This window comes from Lagopus leucura, unplaced genomic scaffold, assembly GCF_019238085.1.
Source record: "Lagopus leucura isolate 7727_CA_CO unplaced genomic scaffold, USGS_WTPT01 Super-Scaffold_73, whole genome shotgun sequence".
NCBI classification, from domain to species: domain Eukaryota; kingdom Metazoa; phylum Chordata; class Aves; order Galliformes; family Phasianidae; genus Lagopus; species Lagopus leucura.
In genome coordinates, this window is record NW_024962252.1 from 63750398 (window position 1) to 63769188 (window position 18791).

At 43.0% G+C, this 18791-nt stretch overlaps 1 protein-coding gene and 1 long non-coding RNA gene across 2 annotated transcripts in view; both read left to right on the forward strand.

Moving 5' to 3' along the window:
* The first annotated feature begins 5678 nt into the window (after positions 1-5678).
* LOC122192190 lies at positions 5679-6962 on the forward strand. The gene is made up of 2 exons (XR_006182563.1): positions 5679-5784; positions 5883-6962. It is a non-coding gene; the product is annotated as an uncharacterized LOC122192190 (long non-coding RNA).
* Positions 6963-11439: 4477 nt separating this feature from the next.
* NUP133 (nucleoporin 133) overlaps positions 11440-18791 on the forward strand; it is a 30522-nt gene continuing 23170 nt past the window's right edge. The window contains exons 1-9 of the mRNA XM_042887957.1: positions 11440-11624; positions 12650-12768; positions 13572-13675; positions 14801-14908; positions 15847-15978; positions 17090-17260; positions 17645-17800; positions 17913-17983; positions 18564-18711. Coding sequence (XP_042743891.1) covers positions 11440-11624; positions 12650-12768; positions 13572-13675; positions 14801-14908; positions 15847-15978; positions 17090-17260; positions 17645-17800; positions 17913-17983; positions 18564-18711 — 1194 coding nt within the window. The remainder of the gene's footprint in view (positions 11625-12649; positions 12769-13571; positions 13676-14800; positions 14909-15846; positions 15979-17089; positions 17261-17644; positions 17801-17912; positions 17984-18563; positions 18712-18791) is intronic.

Consider the following 18791-nt stretch of genomic DNA (forward strand, 5'->3'; position numbering starts at 1 on the left):
TTTAGCTGTTTTCTTCCAAGCTAAAGTCTCCACTCTGCTGTTGTCTATTAGGATGCCTTTCTCTTTAATGAGAATTGCCCTTTGTATTTTTCTGCAGGGACATTTCCCTACCCTGTTCCTAGCAGGTCACCAATGTGTCCTGGGAAGTGGAAAGCACATGAGCATGCTGGAAGGGAGCAGAGTCTATGGAGTGAAAAGGATGTAAGCATGCCTGGAAGAAAAGAAGGGATTCCAATCATCCCAAAAAGGGAAAGGGAGGAAACTGGAATGCTGTGGAAAGGACTGAAGGAGATGCGTGTGTGAAGCAAGGGGACCAGGGCAACTCAGTGCTTGCAGTGACCGTAACAAAGAAGATATGAAGATACAACCAGAGGGAATGGAGAAGCTCTGAGTGAAAGCTACACAGGAGATATGGAGCAGCAAACTTGGGCATCCTGTACTCCTGCAGGTGTGCAAAGGGTTGCTTCCTTTGCCCATGTTGCCCTGGTAAATGCATATAATTTTTGGTACACATGAGACCCTCCCTCTGCCCCAAGGGCCTTACAAAGGGAACACTGGTACTGGTAGCCCTGGCAACTGACACCACGTGTCACCAAACCCTTTGTGATGTCACAAAGCCTTAGCAGAACTGGGGCCCCACAAGCACAGCCCCCACAAGCACAGTGTCTGCAGGTGCAGGTGCAGGTGCTAGAGCTGGTGCTGGTGCTGGTATTGGTACTGGCAGTGTTAGCACTGGTGGCGGTGGTGCTGGTGGTGCTGGTGGTAGTGCCCAGTCGCAACGGATCATGGAGAAGATCCAGAAGTTTTTCTGGAGACTGAGAATGACACGGAGAAGGTCTGTGCCTCTTAGTTTCTGTTCTCGAGGGCATATAGGGTGCTTAAAAGCCTGGCAAAATCAGCACATTTCCTGATGACGGCAGCTCAACCCACAGGCAGATTTGGCCTCCCTGCACATAGCCCATCCTGTGCATATATACCTTCCAGAATAATGGGACACCCATTCTAGACATTTCTTCCCCTCCGGTCACCCCCTCCATCTCCTGCCTCCATTGGCCAGTATCAACTGGAAGCAGGAAGAAAGGCTGCCTGGGGCTACTGTGGGCTGTCAGCACCCCTGGGAGTAAAGCGCGCTGTGTCTTTCACAGCAGTCTTGCTTTGAGGAAGACCTTGTCGATATACCATAGCATACAGGAAAACAACATTTAAGTATGTACTAGCAAGTGTGTGCTACTCTCTCCCAGTTTGCTGTCAGTCTGGAACGGGTGGCCAAGAAAGGGCCGTGAGGAGTGCGACAGGCAGTGTGCGCAACTGAACGTGCCTTCTGTCTTTTCTAGGCGCAGTGCTCACGTGCACCCCAGGGACTGCACAGAGCAGGAAAGCCAGGGAGAAGGCCCTTTGGAATATGAAGTCGAGCAGGTGACAGTCTTCTTCTGGTTTTATAAAATGCTTGCCATGGCATCCTCTTTTGAGCCGATTTCCTTAAACGTTGACAATTTGTATTCTTTAACTTTGAACAGGCAGAGGGCAGCACAGATAGAGTTGCAGCGGCAAAATCTGCCCCACTCAATCCCTCCAACATAGATGGAGTGGCAGCAGCAACTTCTGCCCCATTCATTCTCTCCAACAAAGATGGAGTAGAAGTGGAAATTTCTGCCCTGCTCAGTCTCACTGAGACTTCTGAAAGTCACTCAAGCTCAGCAGATGATAAAAAGCAGCGATTTAAGACACAACTTGAGCCCTCCTGCATGGAAAACATCTCTGGGAACATCCCTGAGTTGCAAAAAAGCAACAAGACCTTAAGTCAGCAGCAGAAGAAATCCAATAGGAGAGCTCACAGGCAAAAGAGATCACTGGAGCAATGGGAAGAAATGCTCAAGAAAGAGGCATTGCTTTTAGAAGCAACAGAAAGAGCGCTTTTCCAGGCCCAGAGGCAGGCAAAGGAATGTTGTGCTTCATGCCTTGCAAAAGGTGAACCAAGAAAAGAAACTGTAGAGTGGGAAGTTCTGCAGGAACAAGTGGCCCGGCTCCAGCATGAAAACCTTTCACTGCATCAGCAGCTGGAAGATGTGCGGAACACCAACCAGGTAAGAGCAGTGTGATGTCTGTAAACATGAAACAAAGTACAAGAAAAAGGTCAGGTGGACACTGAAGTAGAGCAGCTCCCAAAGGCATCTGGCGCTTCTAGAATTTACCAGCTATGAGCTACCTGCCTGGAAGGCCATTCCTCGAGTTGCCTCTGTTTTGTTCCCTTTCTGCTGCCATTTGCAAGTGGCAAATCCCAGCTCTGCACCCCAGTGAGTGTTGGGCAATTCTCCTCTACCACTTTTCTTCCCTTTGTGGTTCACTCAAGGATAGGATCTAAGTATAGGAACTGGTAAGCAGAAGTAAAAATGCAGGCTTTAGTTTTTTACCTTTTGTTTCACACATTTCTCTAGAGAATAGTTGGACGGCTGCAACAAGAGCTTGCTGAGGCTGTTGGAAAGCAGCAGATTGCAGAAGCATTCCTGAAAACTTCTGCGGACTTAAGTGACTCACTGAAGAAAGAAAACTTGAAATTGCAAGAGGATCTGGATGAGGCTAATGCCAAGGTATGCAACATCTGTGAACACGCCTTGATAGGGGCGAAGCTGTTCATTTCCTCCAACAAGTGAAAGAGAAGAAATAAGATGAGAACAAACGTAAGACACTGTTGTTTTTCCACTGCGTACAGGTGCGTGACCTTTATGCACAGCTGGAGTTGGAGCACTCAAAGTTGCTGCTGCAAAAAAGGGCACATGAGGAGCTGCGAGTAAAGGAGGCTGTTCTCCAGCAGCGCCTGGAGGCTGCGGAAGCAGATTATAAAATATCAGCACAGTTTGAAAAGAGGCGAGAAGAAAAAATGCGGAAGAAACTTGCCAACAGTTTCAGAAAGCAGTCGGCTTCAGAAACATCTCTGAAGCATTCTGAAGATTACTGCCGTTACCTGGAGAACGACATCTTGATGCTGAACGAAGGCTTGGACAAGGCTAATGTCAGGGTATGCAATGCCTGTGAGCACAGGTTAAGCTGTTCTTTTCTCCTAAATAGTGCAAGGGAAGAAATAATCTGAAAACAAGTGCAGGACGTGTTTATCTGACAGCAGTAAAAGACACATCATTGTTAGCAATGGTTTTCCTGATCAGAGCATGATCTGATCTGAAACATCAACAAAGCCACCTGCTTTCAGCCACAAGTAAGAGGCAATCCCTTGCTGCAAAGGGGCAGTGGAAGCTCTTACTCGGTCCTCAGAGTACATTACTCTCCTTGCCTCCTCCCCTGTCACTTCACAGAACACAAGCAGCTTCTCGGGGAGCTCATTTTCAGGCTGAGGGGCAAAGCAGTGGCTTGGGAGCAGCATCCAGGGAAGGAAGAGTGCAGCAGCTTGTCCTCCTTTGAGACTCGCTGCTGTTCTGATGCCTTTCCTGTTGTAGTGGCAGTACTGTGACACCACAAGGCATGCCCTCACAAAGCGTCTCTGAGTTCAGCAGCTCTGTTTGCAAGTTCTCAACAGCAAAATGAGATCTTTGTTCCCTGTTAGTAGCGTTGGTGACAAACAAAAGTACTCTCTCGCATTTTCCCTCCACGCTGAGAGGACATTAGCAGAGGTGAGTGCAAATGAAAAGGAAAGGAGCCAGCCTGGTTTGCGGTGAAAGCACCGGCAGAGAACAGGACCGCTCTTCTTGTCCACTTCCCACTGGTGCTGCCGTAATTCAGGATGAAAATGTCAGCACCTGCTGCTTTCCTCCCCTATAAACAATTTCAGCTCAGGAGATGGGTGTTGTGCAAACCACTTGCACTGACTGCTGCTGGGACGCATCCCGTTCTCTACCTCTCCAACTAGCTGTCTCCAGGGAGGTCTGTGGCGGGAGCATTACTTCACAGGCATGGGAGTTGCATAATTCCGTTGGAGTCAAGTGCCTTTCCTTTGGAGCCGTTCTGGAAAGAAGGGTCAAGACTGCATCAGTCTTCTCAGCAAAGATTAGAAAGTCGTGCTTGCTTTAGAAAAAACGCACCTCTTTTCCTTGGCAAAAGTTACAGCCTTAGTGCATTACACTAGGGGCTCCATCAACACACACATGTGAATGAGTTCCCCAGGATGTGGGGATTTTAGAGCACTCTGATTAAGGGAGATTGTTTTTTTCCACTGCATGCAGGTGTTCGAACTTTCCGTACAGCTGGAGATGGAACGGCAGAACTCGCTGCAGCTAGAAATGACAAATCGGGCGCTGCAGGACCTGGTTCACCAATATCGCCCACAGGCCACTGCAGCGGGCTGTAGCCCATTCTCACAGGGTGGAAGGTGGCACAAAGAAAGTGCTCCTAAAGAAATGGGGCCGAAGCAAGAGCCCAGCCTCTTTTCTCCGGTAAACTGATGTGCCATTCCTATCTGTATCCACACTGCGTTGAGTTGTCGCTGCGCTCATTGCTTTTGGGAGTTTTCTGTTACACGTTTAGTTCTTACACTTAGTTCTGTTAGTGCAGAGCCTCTGGCTTCCTTGTAAGGAAGCTGGAGAGCTGAAGAGAGATGCGTGAAAGTGTCTCTGTGTGTGTCGTGTGATCTTGGTGCATAAGAAATAGGCAGCCTTTTCCTCATCCCCTTCCTTATAGAGTTGGAGGTGGCTCAATATCAGCTTTCATGTAAAAACAGCAGAAGAGCAGGTATGTTTCTTTCTGAGGTAAAAATAACGGAAAGACATTTAGTCAGTTCTGACTTCTTCCCTGAGTGTTGATGGTAGGGATGAAGCACAGCTCCTTCACTGAGCAGGGCTATCTTGTTTCCATTGGGTATGGGAACTGGCTGCAAGGACACATGGATGTGGCACTGTCTGCCTCTTCCTGTTCCTTCAAGTTGCACTGTCTTCTTCCGATGCAGGCAGCTTCTCAAAGCAAGCTAGAGGAGATCAATGCCAAAGAAGCAATGTTTAGAAAGGAACAGAGGCAGAGAATTGCAGCTCTAACATCAGAAATGGAGAGAGCCCAAAGCATGCATCAGGAGAGCTTGCGGCAAATAGCACACTGGCAAGCAGAGCTAGACTTGTCAGAAAAACTGTTCCGGGTGGGTGAGGACATTAGAAGAAGCCTTGCAAATAAATAAGACAAGTAAGTGAAAACATTTTCTTCCTTTTCTTGGTGGTGGTGGTTGTTGTCAGTTGTTTGGTTGGTTAATTTTCCAATAATACATTATTATTTGCAATAACACGTTATTCCTCCTCTTGTCATGGCTGTTCTACCCAACATCCGTGGCAAAATCAGCACATGTCCTGATGATGGAAGCCCACAGGTGAATTTGGCCTCCCTGCACATAGCCCATCCTGCCCATATATACCTCCCAGAATAACTGGACACCTGTTCTAGATGTCATTTCTTCCCCTCTGGTCATCCCCATTATCCCCTGCCTCCATTGGCCAGTAGTAGCTGGAAGCAGGAAGAAAGGCTGCCTGGAGCTACTGTGGGCTGTCAGCATCTCTGGGAATAAAGTTCGCTATGTCTTTCATAGCAGCCTTAATTCAGGGAAGAACTTGGTAGTAAACCAAGCATGCCGGAAAACAACGTTTAAGTACCTATTAGCAAGTCTGTGCTGCTCTCTCCCAGTTTGCTATCAGTCTGGAACACGTGGCTAAGAAAGGGCCTATAGGAGTGCAACAGGAAGTGCACGCAACTGAATGTGCCTTCTGTCCCTCTAGCTGCAGTGCTCGCGTGTACTGCGTGGATTGCACAGATCAGGAAAATCAAGGACAAGTCCCTTTGGAATCTAAAGTCATGCAGGTGATGGTCCTCTGGATTGACAAAATGTTTGCCATTACACCCTCTTCTGAGATGATTTGCTGAAGTGTTGACAATTTGTATTTATTTATTTTGAACAGGCAGAGGACAGCACAGACGAAGTATCAGCAGCAACATCTGCCTCTTTCAGTCTCCCCAACACAGATGAAGTAGCAGGGGCAACTCTGCTATACTCGGTCTCTCCAAAAGCTGATGGAGCAGCAGTGGCAACTTCAGCCCTGATCAATCACTTCAACATGGGTGGAGTAGCAGGGGCAACTTCTGCCCTGCTTGATCTCTCTCCACAGATGAACTAGAAGTGGAAGTTTATGCCTCATTCAATGACACCTACATGGATGGAGCAGCAGCGGCATCTTCTGCACAAACCAATCTCTCCAATAGAGATGGAGGAGTAGCAGCAACTTCTGCCCTGCTTGATCTCTCTCACACAGATGAACTAGAAGTGGAAGTTTATGCCTCATTCGATGACACCTACATGGATGGAGCAGCAGCGGCATCTTCTGCACAAACCAATCTCTCCAACACAGATGGAGGAGTAGCAGCAACTTCTGCCCTGCTTGATCTCTCCAACACAGATGGAACAGCAACAACAATTACTGTCCTACTCCATCTTTCCAACACGGAGTAATAGGGGCAACTTTTGCCACACGCGATCTCTCCAACACAGATGGAGTAGCAAGGACAACTTCTGCCCTGCTCAGTCACTCCAACACAGATGGAGTAGCAGCAGCAGCAACTTCTACCCTGCTCAATCTCTCCAACACGGATGGAGAAGCAGTGGCAACTTCTGCACCGATCAACCTCTCAAACAGAGATGGAGTAGCAGGAGCAAATCCTGCCCTGCTCAATCTCTCCTACGCACATGGACTAGAAGCAGTACTGTGTGCCCCATTCAATGACTCTTACATAGGTGGAGTAGCAGCAGCAGTTTCTGCCCTGTTTCAGTCTCTGCAACACAGATGGAGAAGCAGTGGCAATTTCTGCCCCATTGGTCTGACCAAAACCTTTGAAAGTCACTCAAGCTCAGCAAATGATGCGCAGGGATTTGAGACAACTTGAGCAACGGTCTTCCTGGGTAGAAAACCCCTTCTGTGCCACACTTCTCTTTGTAGAACTGCGTAATCTTTGCTTCTCAATAAAGTTCCTCCATCTCACCACAACTGCTGTTGTGAATGTTTTCTTCTAAGGCTAAGCACTCTGAGCTAGTCCCATTATTCTGTAGTCTGTTTTTACAGAATTACAGTGATACAGAGTATTTGCTTAAAAGAAAAATGTGCATATGGAGCTTGGGAAGCACTGTTGCACATTATATAGATACCAATACCTTGATGTTTACTGTGATTTGTTGAAGAAAGTAACACAAAAACGATGTTATGTACTAATGGCAGTTGCACAATCACATTTTATACAACCACAAGCAAAAACTCTCTCACTCTCTCTCTCTGTTTTGCAGCAGAGAAGCACATGGTTCCCTCTGCAGCCTACAGCATAAGGCCTCAGCTTTGGACACACTCTCTCATTTTGATTTTGTTGGATTTAGTAAATTAACATTCCTCTTCAGATCATTGCCATTGCTCTGGGTTTTTTTTTAGACCCATCCACTAACTCCCTACCCTTCCCAACCTCCCCCACTGCTTTCCTTTCTCTCTCAAGGTGCCAGCCTGGGAGTGCCCTGCCTCATTAGTCAGGAGGCTGAGCTGGATTGGCCAAAGTGGTTAACACTTTTTTTTTTTTTCCTCCTTTGTCTGCTGGAGACGAGCTCTGCAGAGAAGGACCTGGGGATCCTGGTGGACAACACATTGGCCGTGAGCCAGCAGGGTGCCCTGGTAGCCAAGAAGGCCTGTAACCTCATTACTGCTGGCCTGAACTATTAATAAAGGGTAGTAATAAGAGGGGCAGATCAGACCTGGGAGTCTTCTAGAACTATCCCTAACCTGGGCCCCATGGAGGCATCACACTTCCCTGTGGGTAGGGTCAGGCTGACATATAGAGCCCTCCATTCCTCTCAGAAGAGAGTTGCCTATGCCAGCCACCCTTTTGTCTTTCCTGAGAATGGCCCTTTGTATTTTTCTGCAGGGACATTTCCCTTCCCTGGTGTAAATGTATGCATTTATTCTGTCAGCAGCTGGAAGATGCGCAGAAGACCAACCAGGTAAGAGCAGTCTTTAAACGCAAAACAGAAGAAGCAGAAGAAAAGGTCAGGTGGACACTGAAGTAGAGCAGCTCCCAAAGGCATCTGGCGCTTCTAGAATTTACCAGCTATGAGCTACCTGCCTGGAAGGCCATCCCTCGAGTTGCCTCTGTTTTCTTCCCTTTCTGCTGCCATTTGGCAAGTGGCAAATCCCAGCTCTGCACCCCAGTGAGCGTTGGGCAATTCTCCTCTACCACTTTTCTTCCCTTTGTGGTTCACTCAGAAACATGATTTAAGTATAGGAACTGATAAGCAAAAATAAAAATGCAGGCTTTAGTTTTTTACCTTTTGCTTCACACTCCTGCACCATTGTTTCTCTAGAGAACACTCAGACAGCTGCAACAACAGCTTGCTGAGGCTGTTGGAAAGCAGCACGTCACAGAAGCATCTCAGAAAATTTCTGCTGACTTAAGTGACTCACTGAAAAAAAAAAAAAATACATGCAAGAGGATTTGGACAAGGCTAATTCCAAGGCATGCAAATCTGTGAACACATCAATATGTTCATTTCCTCGAACTAGTGCAAGAGAATAAATAAGCTGAAAACAAATACAGGACAGCATTGTTTTTCCACTGCATACAGTGTGTGACCTTTCTGCACAGCTGGAGGTGGAACACCCAAAGTCACTGCTGCAAAAAAGGGCAAATGAGGAGCTGGGAGTGAAGGAGGGTGCTCTCAAGCAGTGCTTAGAGGCTGTGGTGGATTATAAAATATTAGCACAGAATCAAAAGGAGTGTGAAGAAAAAACGCAAGAGAAACTTGCCAATAGTTTCAGAAAGCAGTTGATTTCAGAAACATCTTTGAAGCTTTCTGAAGATTACTGCCATTACCTGGAGAACGACATCTTGATACTGAAAGAAGGTATACTGAAAACAAACTTAATGCCAAGGTATGCAATGCCTGTGAGCATGTTGGCATAGGTTAAGCTGTTCTTTTCCCCTAAATAGTGCAAGAGAATAAATAATCTGTAAACAAGTGCAGGACAGATTTTCCTGAAGATATGAAAAGTTACATCATCATTAATCAGACTACATCCAGACTACAGATGATTTGAGCACGCCTGCTGTTTTCCCTAAAAACAATTTCAGTTCAGGAGACGGGTATCATCTCCTGATGAAACCACTTGCACTGACTGCTGCTGGGACACAACCTCTTCTCTACCTTTTCTACTAGCTGTCTCCAGGGAGGTCTGTGGCGGAAGCTGGTATTGTTTAGGCTGGAGCAGACTCTGGAGTGACCTTATTCTTCTCTACAACAGAGGTTGTAGTGAGGTGGAGGCAGGCCTTTTTTTCCCAGGTAAATAGCAATAGAACAAGCCGTAACAGCTTTAAGATGCACCATGGGAGATTTAGGTTGTATATCAGGAAAAATTTCTTCTGAGAAAGAGTGATGAGGCATTGGAACATACTGCCCAGAGATGTAGTGGAGACACTGTCCCTGAAGGTGCTCAGGAAGTGTGTGGATGTAGCACCCTGGCGCATGGTTTAGCGGGCACGTGGGGGTTGAAGGTTGGACTAGATGGTCTTAGTGATCTTTTCCAATTCTAAAGATTCCATGATTCTAAGAGGGCACAGTCTGCTTGTTTATTATAATTACTTAATGAAACATGAGAGCATGTTGTGGGCTGTTGTTGGCTGTGCTCAAAAATCTCTGCTCTCTGCTATTTGTTTTGCTTAAGCTACTGTTAACAGTAAGAGGATCAGTTCCATGAACGAGGGTATTGCTAGTGTACTGCAAATGCCAAATGGTACTCAGAAAAGCTTCTGATCACAGCTAAAGTCTATTTAACAAATCAGATCAAGCTTATCCAACATCTCCTGGGTGAAAGGCCAGAACTTTCCTGCAATTAGTAGTTTTTAAAGTGCCTTTGCAGTACATTATATAAGACCACCTCTCTTCTATGCTGCGTGCACTGGTGTGCTACTTTGGCCTAAACATATCCTCTTTGTATTGGAAAGAAGTGAAAATGATCCCCAAACATTTTAAAATAATTAACTTCACATGCACACAGATAAATATGCAACACAAATACTTTTTTCAAAATCTACTACTAATTAATGCATTTTACTCTATTCACCTTAGTGGACTTCCTCTTGACCCTCTCTAAGAGCTCCCTGTCTTTCTCGTACTAGGGGCCCCAGATCTGGCCACAGTACTCCAGATGGGGCTTCAAAAGGTCAGAGTAGAGAGGGACAAATTAATTTTACTAATTAATTTAATCTTTTTACATTACTTACATTAATCTTATTAGAATCATAGAATCATAGAATCACCAAGGTTGGAAAAGACCTAAAAGATCATCCAGTCCAACCGTTCACCTATTCCCAATAGCTCCTACTAAACCATGTCCCTCAACACAACATCCAGTCTTTCCTTGAACACCCCCAGGGTCGGTGACTCCACCACCTCCCTGGGCAGTCCATTCCAGTGCCTGACCACCCTTTCTGAAAAGTAATACTTCCTCATGTCCAGCCTGAATCTCCCCTGCTGTAACTTAAGCTACTTGTTAAGCTATTTATCTTAAATGCAGTGAAAGACTGGCAACTCTGAAGTTCTTTTAACTCGGGTTGCAAGCAGATAATTCAATTATTTTTTTTTAAATCTTCTGATACCAAGATACTGGTTATCTTTGAAAAGGGAGTGGATTCCTATTAGTGGAGTAATAGAATATCCACTTTTTGCAAAGGTATAGAGTGAACTGGCTGAGACCACATTGCTCGATGTTTCCAACTATTTGAGTTGGGAGAATTGCTGCCTATTGCTTAAGAAATCTCGAACTCATGATGGTACGAGACAAATCAGTTAATGCTGTGACCTGCTGGGTAACTCACGACATTTCTCATGAAGATGTTGCAGACCCTCTATGCACACCTTTCTTTGAACAGTGCTGAAGGGCACACTCAGTTAAGTTTGCTTCCTATAAACCGCTCACAGTAAATAACCAATCAATGAGAATTTTGTCTGCAGATGATGAAATCTGAGCTGCCACTGTCTTTCCAGACTAATTTCATTCCAAAGCAGGCAGGCAGCTATTTGCAGCTGGTCTGCCTAAGCAGTATTTGCTACACCGTTTTTCAATCAAACGGCAAATCACCAGCTGCAAGCTTAAATGCTCTCTTTAATGAAACCGCGGTGGGAAAGAACGATGGGTACTTTGTGAATGTTTATTTATTTATTCGGTTCATTTTAATTGATTATCTCCTCCGACAACCTATACGCAGCCCAACTTGCTCCCTGAGTAGACCGCCATCAACTTTCAGGAAACGCACGCGGAAACCTGAGAGAGCGATCGGTTGCCCCCGGGGTTTCCCCGACTGCAGCACAGGGGCTCCCTTCCCGCCCAGCCGGGCGCAGAACAGTGACGTCATACGTCGGCGCCGGCGCCGCTGAAACGTCATTCAGGGGCGCCACGCGGGAGCGTCCGATCTGCCTCCCTTCCTCCGGCCATGTTCCCCTCGGCTCCCGCTTCGCCGCGGACTCCGGGCGGCTCGGCTCGCTGGGGCCTCGGCAGCGCCGCTCCGAGCCCCCTGTCCCGACCGGGCAGCAGGAAGAACCTGACCATGGTGGCGGCGACCGGCTCCCCCGGGCTCTTCTCCCCGGTGGCTCGGAGGAGCGGCTCCCTCTCTGCTCGGTGAGTTCAGCTGATGGGCGCCGAGCGGCATCGCAGAGTCTGGGCAGGGTGCTCGGTGCTGCAGTAGCAGTAGCCGGTTGTAGAGGCAATCAGCAGTCGGGCTGGCGATGGAGAAATCCTAGATAACGCCGCACGGCGAGTGAGGTGTTCCCTCCGGTTGCTCTTACAGTTGTGCTGAAGAGTTTAGATATCAGGACAGGTCCTATAGAATAGGATCTTGCCCTCTGCTGGAAACAGTGTTTAAATCAGCCTCTGCTTTCTATTTTATTTGTGTTGATTCCTTTCTTTTATACGTAATTCAGGCTACAGTAAGAGTTTTCTGCCTATTTATAGACATGATTTATTTAGTGATATTCGCTAAGGAGCCCTTCTGAAAGATGCAGTAAATTCACATGCCCAGTATTGTCTGGATTGTGTTGACTGAGATCTTTTCTTGGTAGGATATTTTGTATTGCCTCACGTTATCCAGTTCTGACTGAAACGCCCTATAATTGAGCATTTTGTGCTTCCTGAATAATGAACAGCTTTGGGCTGCCCCCTCCCTTAAAAGGCTGGAAATTTACAATAAGAATGACTTCATCCTTCATCCCACGACCAGCAGAGATGTGAATTATTTCTTGGAGTTCTTGCCCACGTCCTTGGAATGTAGTGAATATGTATATGCTCTGCCTTTAAATATGTAGTTGCTGCTTCTCGGTGTGCATGTTGGTGGAGCAATCCCCCATGCATCCATCACTGTAATAATAATTGCTTGACAGAACTCAGTGGTGTGTCAGGTTACTTTGTCTGTTTTCTTAGCTTTATTCTCTCAGAGTTTAATATAAAATGCTGCAAGTTTGATATGTTCTAACCCTCTCTTACTAACTTGAGTGTGAGAATTCCTCAGATATGTGTGAAATAGAGAAATGAACAGGAAGCTATGCATGGAAAACAAAACAGAAGCATGGAAAGCATCTGAAGTGAAGAACCATTGGAGTTTCTGAAGAAGCAATAGAGAACTAATAACAACTTTTGTTTTGTTTAAGAGCAACTCCCACCAGAGCTATACAACATCCCTTAGCAAGTGAGACTGTTAACTACGATGTGAAGGCTTTTGGATCTGCCCTGCCTGTTAAGGTGATGGAAGCCTTGAGAAACGCTGATGGTAAGACTAGATCTTATCCACTATTTTCCTTCTGGAAGTTGACAAGAGAAGTTAATGTGGTGTTGATGTTATTTAAAAGCTGACTGGAGTTGAAAATGAAATGCTTGTGACTTTGTTAGAATCCAGCATGTTTAACTGTTATTGCAGTTGTAAGAATACAGGCATATGAATGCATACAAGCATAGCTCAAATACTGACTTGTTTTGGATTCTCTTGTTTCTTGAACTGGTTGTTCCTTCTTTTATTTATTTATTTTTTTTAATCCACATGCTCTGAGCCATTAAATTAGATACAGTCAGTTAAATTAAGCTTCAGCTCATGTAATGGTGATAAAACCGGTGGATGAAAATAAACAGAAGCGATGGCTTGATTATCAGTTCTAAAACCCCAATAATAGAAACTGTTTTCTCAGTTCAGTAAATTACTTAAGCTTCATTTATCTAATGGAGATAAGAGAAACCAAGGATATAAAGCTTTATAATAGCTTTGTAAAATTCTTCAGCTATTTTAAAGATGATTTTTATCTGCAATGATTGGCTAGCTTCTAGAGTTGTGTTGCTTTTCACTCAAAAATTGAGCATTTTGACGAATGGATTTTTTATATTTTATTATATATTTTGAAAAATGGATTCTTTATACTATGTTTAGTTACTGGTGTCTTAAATATGTGGAAGATCTAACAAGGAATTTAATTTTGCTGCAAAAGATGCTCTTTGTGTACAAGACTGAGGGTGACTTGATTTTCAGCTTACTCTGTACTGTTGTAAAATATTAACCCTTTGAAAAATTTACTTTCTGTGTAGCTGATGGCCATCTGAGCGTTCAGGTGGATGAAAGCGGATGGGCCTGGCTAGTCCATAAAGAGAGGCTGATTATATGGAAGATTGGTCAGTCTCCTGTTGCAAAGGTAAATGAGAGACTAAGATGAAAAATGTGTACGTTTGAGCTAGTAGGACAAGTTATCCAGTTGTGTTGCTTTAAATCAAGGCTTCCTTATAACTTGAAGTTTGCTTCTTCCACTGACAGCAGCATTTGATAAGAGGTCATGCTAACAGCAATTATTCAAGTTTCTGGCAGAGTTTAACTGCTTTGTATTTCTCTTTTCATTTCTAATTGTCACCTTAACATCCAAGTGAAAGTTCTACATTTCAATGTGTTAGCCTTGATAAAGTTATTCCAGTATTTTGGAAAGAGTTGGTATCTTACACGTTGGTTTAGACACTCCTGAGAGTGACTTTGAAGTGAGTTTCAGCAGTGTTGAATGTGTATTTCCTTTAGTTTTTTTATGTCAAGAAAAATATGTTTTTCTCTGGGAACATTTTTCTCACAGCAGCACAGTGCGAAGCAAGTATGTTTAGAGGAGCCCTGTAGTCACAAAATCTTTACCTTCCAATTACTGCAACATCTGTTAATTATAGAGATTCTGCTCTTAATGTCAGTGCAGAAATGTCAAGGGTTCTGGTACTTAACAGAGTTTTTTTCAGCGGTTATTGTTTTTCTGATTGATATGTCACTTTTCTTAAGATAGAAGAATGTTGTCCCTCCTCAGGCTTTCATAGAATCGTACAATCATAGAATGGTCTGGTTTGCAAAGGGCCACAGTGATCATCTAGTGATCAACCCCCCTACTGTGTGCAGAGTTATCGACCATTGGACCGGGCTTCCCAGAGCCACAGTTTTCTCAAGTGCTTTCTGTTTAATTTGTTCTGCCGTCTTGTTAGTATCTTACATTAACGTATGTCTAAATAATGGCACCTCTGAAAAGAGGTGAGAAACGCACAGAAATAACAAAAGCAGAACTGCTGTGTTTGAAAGTGTGTGTGTATGTGTATGTTTTAGCCATTTGCTTGTTATGATAAAAGAGATTTTTCAGCAAGTTTGACTTTGTTTTTATCTTGTGTTCTCCTTTTCCCCTTATGCAGTGTGCAGGCTAATTTAAAAATCAATTTTTGTCAGGGTCAACAGCTGTGGAGACTTTGTGGCACAGGAGTAAGTTCTTACAGTCTCATCTTTATAATTGCATCTCTTACAGTTATCTCTGTGCAAGGAACTCCAGCTGCCACCCAGCGACTACCAATGGAGTTCCAGTTTAGCAGCTATATGTTGTCTCAGTTCCTCAGGTGACGCATCTTCTCTGCAGGTGATCCAACTTCTTAAAGTTTGTGTTTAAAAATACTGTTGGACCAACCTTGAATGTGTTCTATTTTATCTGGTGTATTTTGTTTTCAATCTGTTTTAAAGTTGTGTACTTGTTATATTTTAAAAGTTAAGATTGTTGTTTTTTGTTAAATATGCTTGAAATAAAGTCTCATCACTTTATGCCCCTTACATGTTACGTAATCAGAATACCGTACAGTTTCTATAATTACTTAGCATGCTTTCCCAGCCAATGAAGAAATATTCAGTTAACTAGCGTTCAAATAGTGTAAGCAGATGCAACTGATCTGCATGCTAGCTGAAAAGAGTTCAGCTGTCTTTTAATTCTGAGTACACATAGCTGAAAAGCAAAAATGAGCACCTTCCCTTTTCGTAGTCTTTGTAGCACAGCTGATGTTGGAAGTCTCTTGCATCATGTTTTGAATTTGGTGTCTGGGTGGTTTTCTAAGTCAGAAGCCCTACTAGAGGCACACAGTGGCCTTATGTCTTTTTGAAGAAAAAAATCTGTTTTCATTTTCTTAATCAATCCAGAGCAGTTTCTTTATTAAATTGTAATCTTCCATTTTAAGTCATCATCTTGGCATCCAGAATTCCCCACTATATCTTTTGTCTTGCAGCTTGTCTTGTGAATTTTTGCTTTTCAGTAGCAAACTGAAGTATCAGAAACACAAACCTGTACAAGCTATTACTAGCAAAATAAGCAAGTAGAGCATTCCCTGCATGCATTAAGATATGCTGCAGAATCATCCTGCTGTTCAGTGTATGCCTGTGAATGTACATCCATATGTATTCACTACATTTGCACGCGTGAGTCCCTCACAGTCTTGCTATCTTGTTATGTAAAATAAGGTGATGTAGGTAAAGCTGCAGTCTGATTGTTTTTTGTCTTGCATGTTATGATGATTATTTTCCCACTTCAAGTCCCTGGCAATAATGGTTGCTACCAGCGAAGGTTCTGTGCGCTACTGGCCCAGTCTTGCCCATGAGGGTTCCTATACTGAGACTTTCACAGACTTTGGAGGCTCTCTATGCAGTTTCCTGACAGCAGTGAAGGTACAGTGCAATAGATTTATATAAAAATACTGCTTTACTGTGTCCAGTTTTTAAGCGTCAAACTGAGGAAAGTGAGATCTTCACATTGACTTCATTGTTAAAATGTATGAGAATTTACCGCTAAAGGAACCATTTTAAGTCAGTGATCTAAAAGTGCATTATTGGATATTAGATGGACAGAATTAATCTGTAGCATAACTTTTGTATGGTATGATCATGAAAATTAGGTAAACTTTGCTGTTTTAGTAGCCTCCAGGCTGTGGCTGGTGCTGTGGCAAAGCCACTGTTTATGCTGTTTAATTTTTGTGAGGTTGTTATTTGAAACAAGTTCATGAAATGAAGTGAATGTCTGTCAGTGGTCAGAGCCCATCTTTCAGTTTAGATTCCTTCAAAGGATATATTGATAGTACATGTAGAGTACTGGCGTGTGATCCAGCATGTAATACGTGGAGACTAGCAGATCACTTCAGAAACATGCTCCTGATGCAAATTTAATGTAGATGCACCCATTAGGACACAAAAAACGCACTGGCACAGAAGTTCCTGCTTTTAAAATAAGGTGTATAAGCACCTACAGTGGAATGCATGCTTTGCCTTATGTTCAAGACTTCACATTCTTCTAGTGCAAAGATAATACTAATTTTCAGTATAAGGTCCACAGTGTTTCATGGGGTTTTAGTACTGTGGTTGGACTGAAATGCGTTTCATGGGTGTAAATGTGATGCTCTCAGAGCTAAGTAAACGACTCTTTTCCACTACTGACTACCAGTTAAATGTTTAGCTAAGTGCTGATCTGTAGTATTTCTTAGAAACAAAACCAAAGCAAAACAAAAAAACTAAAAACATTTAAAAGCCCCACCTTTTTCTTATATTGCATAGAATATGTTCTGATCTGTACAACGCTGGCATTATAACATCTTTTTGCAGTTACGTTTGCTATTGCCCTACTCAGATGTATATAAAAATATATAACATCTCTGTTAATGCTCACATAATATGAGTGGCTTGTTCAGTCTTTCTCTTCACGAGGTGACGAAGAATTTTATGACTATATAATTACTTCAGGAATGTGCTTTTAACTTTTTAACGTAATTCTTTTTTTTTTTTTAAGGGAGGCAGCTTTATTTTATCATCTTCCAGAGGCCAACTAGTTCGACTGATTCCTGATAATTCTGGCAAGATTCATCAGCATGCTCTGCCACAAGGTCAGGGCATGTTTTCTGGAATTGGTCGAAAAGTTTCTTCTCTTCTGGGTATATTATCACCTGGAAATGATGCTGTGGTAAGCCTGAAAAAATTCAGATGCTAATCTACTTTAATGTCTGTCTGTGCCTTCTAGTCTCAGCGTTTTGGAGAAGAAAAGCACAAGTTTGCCTATGGGTATATGATGTCAAAGAAGACTCTTAATGATTTTATGTTATATACTTTTTTTTTTCCAATAAAAAGGCAGACAGGAATCAAGTAAATATGTATGTTGTGTATTGGAGAATTATTATTTATTCTTTAGATCTGAAAAAAAAAGCCCAGCTTTAAAGCACAGTGTTGCCTGGGGAGTTTGCAAAGCCTTTAAGTCTCACCTCTTGTTCCAGTTTCCCAAGTAAGTGATTTTTGTATGGACTGAGTGATACAGATCATTGTATCTGAGATTTTTCTATTTTACATGCAGATTTCTAGTGTTCTTTGGGATAAAGAGAGATCAAGCTTTTATATGCTAACAAATTCAAATTTAAACAAATGGGAGATTGACAGTTCATCAGAACGTTATATTCTCAGCTGGGATATCAACAGAATCCTGAAGGAACACATTTCAGATGCAATTTGGGTAAGAACAAACTCACTGGGAAGTTTTGTTTTGTTTCCTTAATAAGCAGCCTATTTGTGTATGGTTTTAAGTCAGATACATTGTAGTTTCTTTCTGTTTTGTTTGTTTTTAGGGTTCTGAGAGTAACTATGAAGATATTAAAGGAGGAGTAAATGTACAGTATATGGATTTACAGCAGAATCGGTAAGGAAGTTCACCTGATGTTCATCTGGTAAAGTGAATCTACTAGTTGCATTCTGCTTTCTTATCAAAATCTTTTTCCAATAAACTAAAATTTAATTTTACTTGAGTGCCACTGTTAATAAAATAAGCACATCAGCTAACTAGATAATCATAGCATGAAGCGCAAAATTAGCTTTCTAGTATTATGACTCTTTACCTAAGAATAACTTCTTTCATTTTTTAATGTCATTTTTATTAGGTTTTCTTAATACAAAGACAGTGAATAGCAAGTAGAACTTTTATTACAGCAAATGTAGGAAGTTTTCTGTATCTCTTGTATTTGATTTAATTACATAACATTTCCACAACTGGATTGGTTCAGTTTTGTACTGCAGTTGCATATTTTTATTAAAACAGAATGAAAGAACGAAGAGTTTGCTTTTCTGAAAGTAGTAATTTACTTTTAAAATATTGTACTACTATACAATATGGAAAGTATTTACTTGTAATTGTACTTAAATATCTGTTTTCCAAGTGATAGAGTTCAAGCAAGAGAAATATTTGATTATCACCTCTACTGACGTGATCTCTTGTTGAATAGTGATGGACTGGTGATACTTGCTGCAGCATGGCATCCTGGAGATCATCCATGCCTTGTCTACTATACTCTGATAACCATAGAAGATAAAGGCTTCCAGATGTCTGATGATGTTGTTGTGGAGGTCACACAGTATAATCCCTCTTTTCAGGTATGCAAATGAAAGCTCTAAACTGAGTAGAGAGTTTTGTTTTGCTAAAACAACAAAAAAGAGATCACAGAATCACAAAA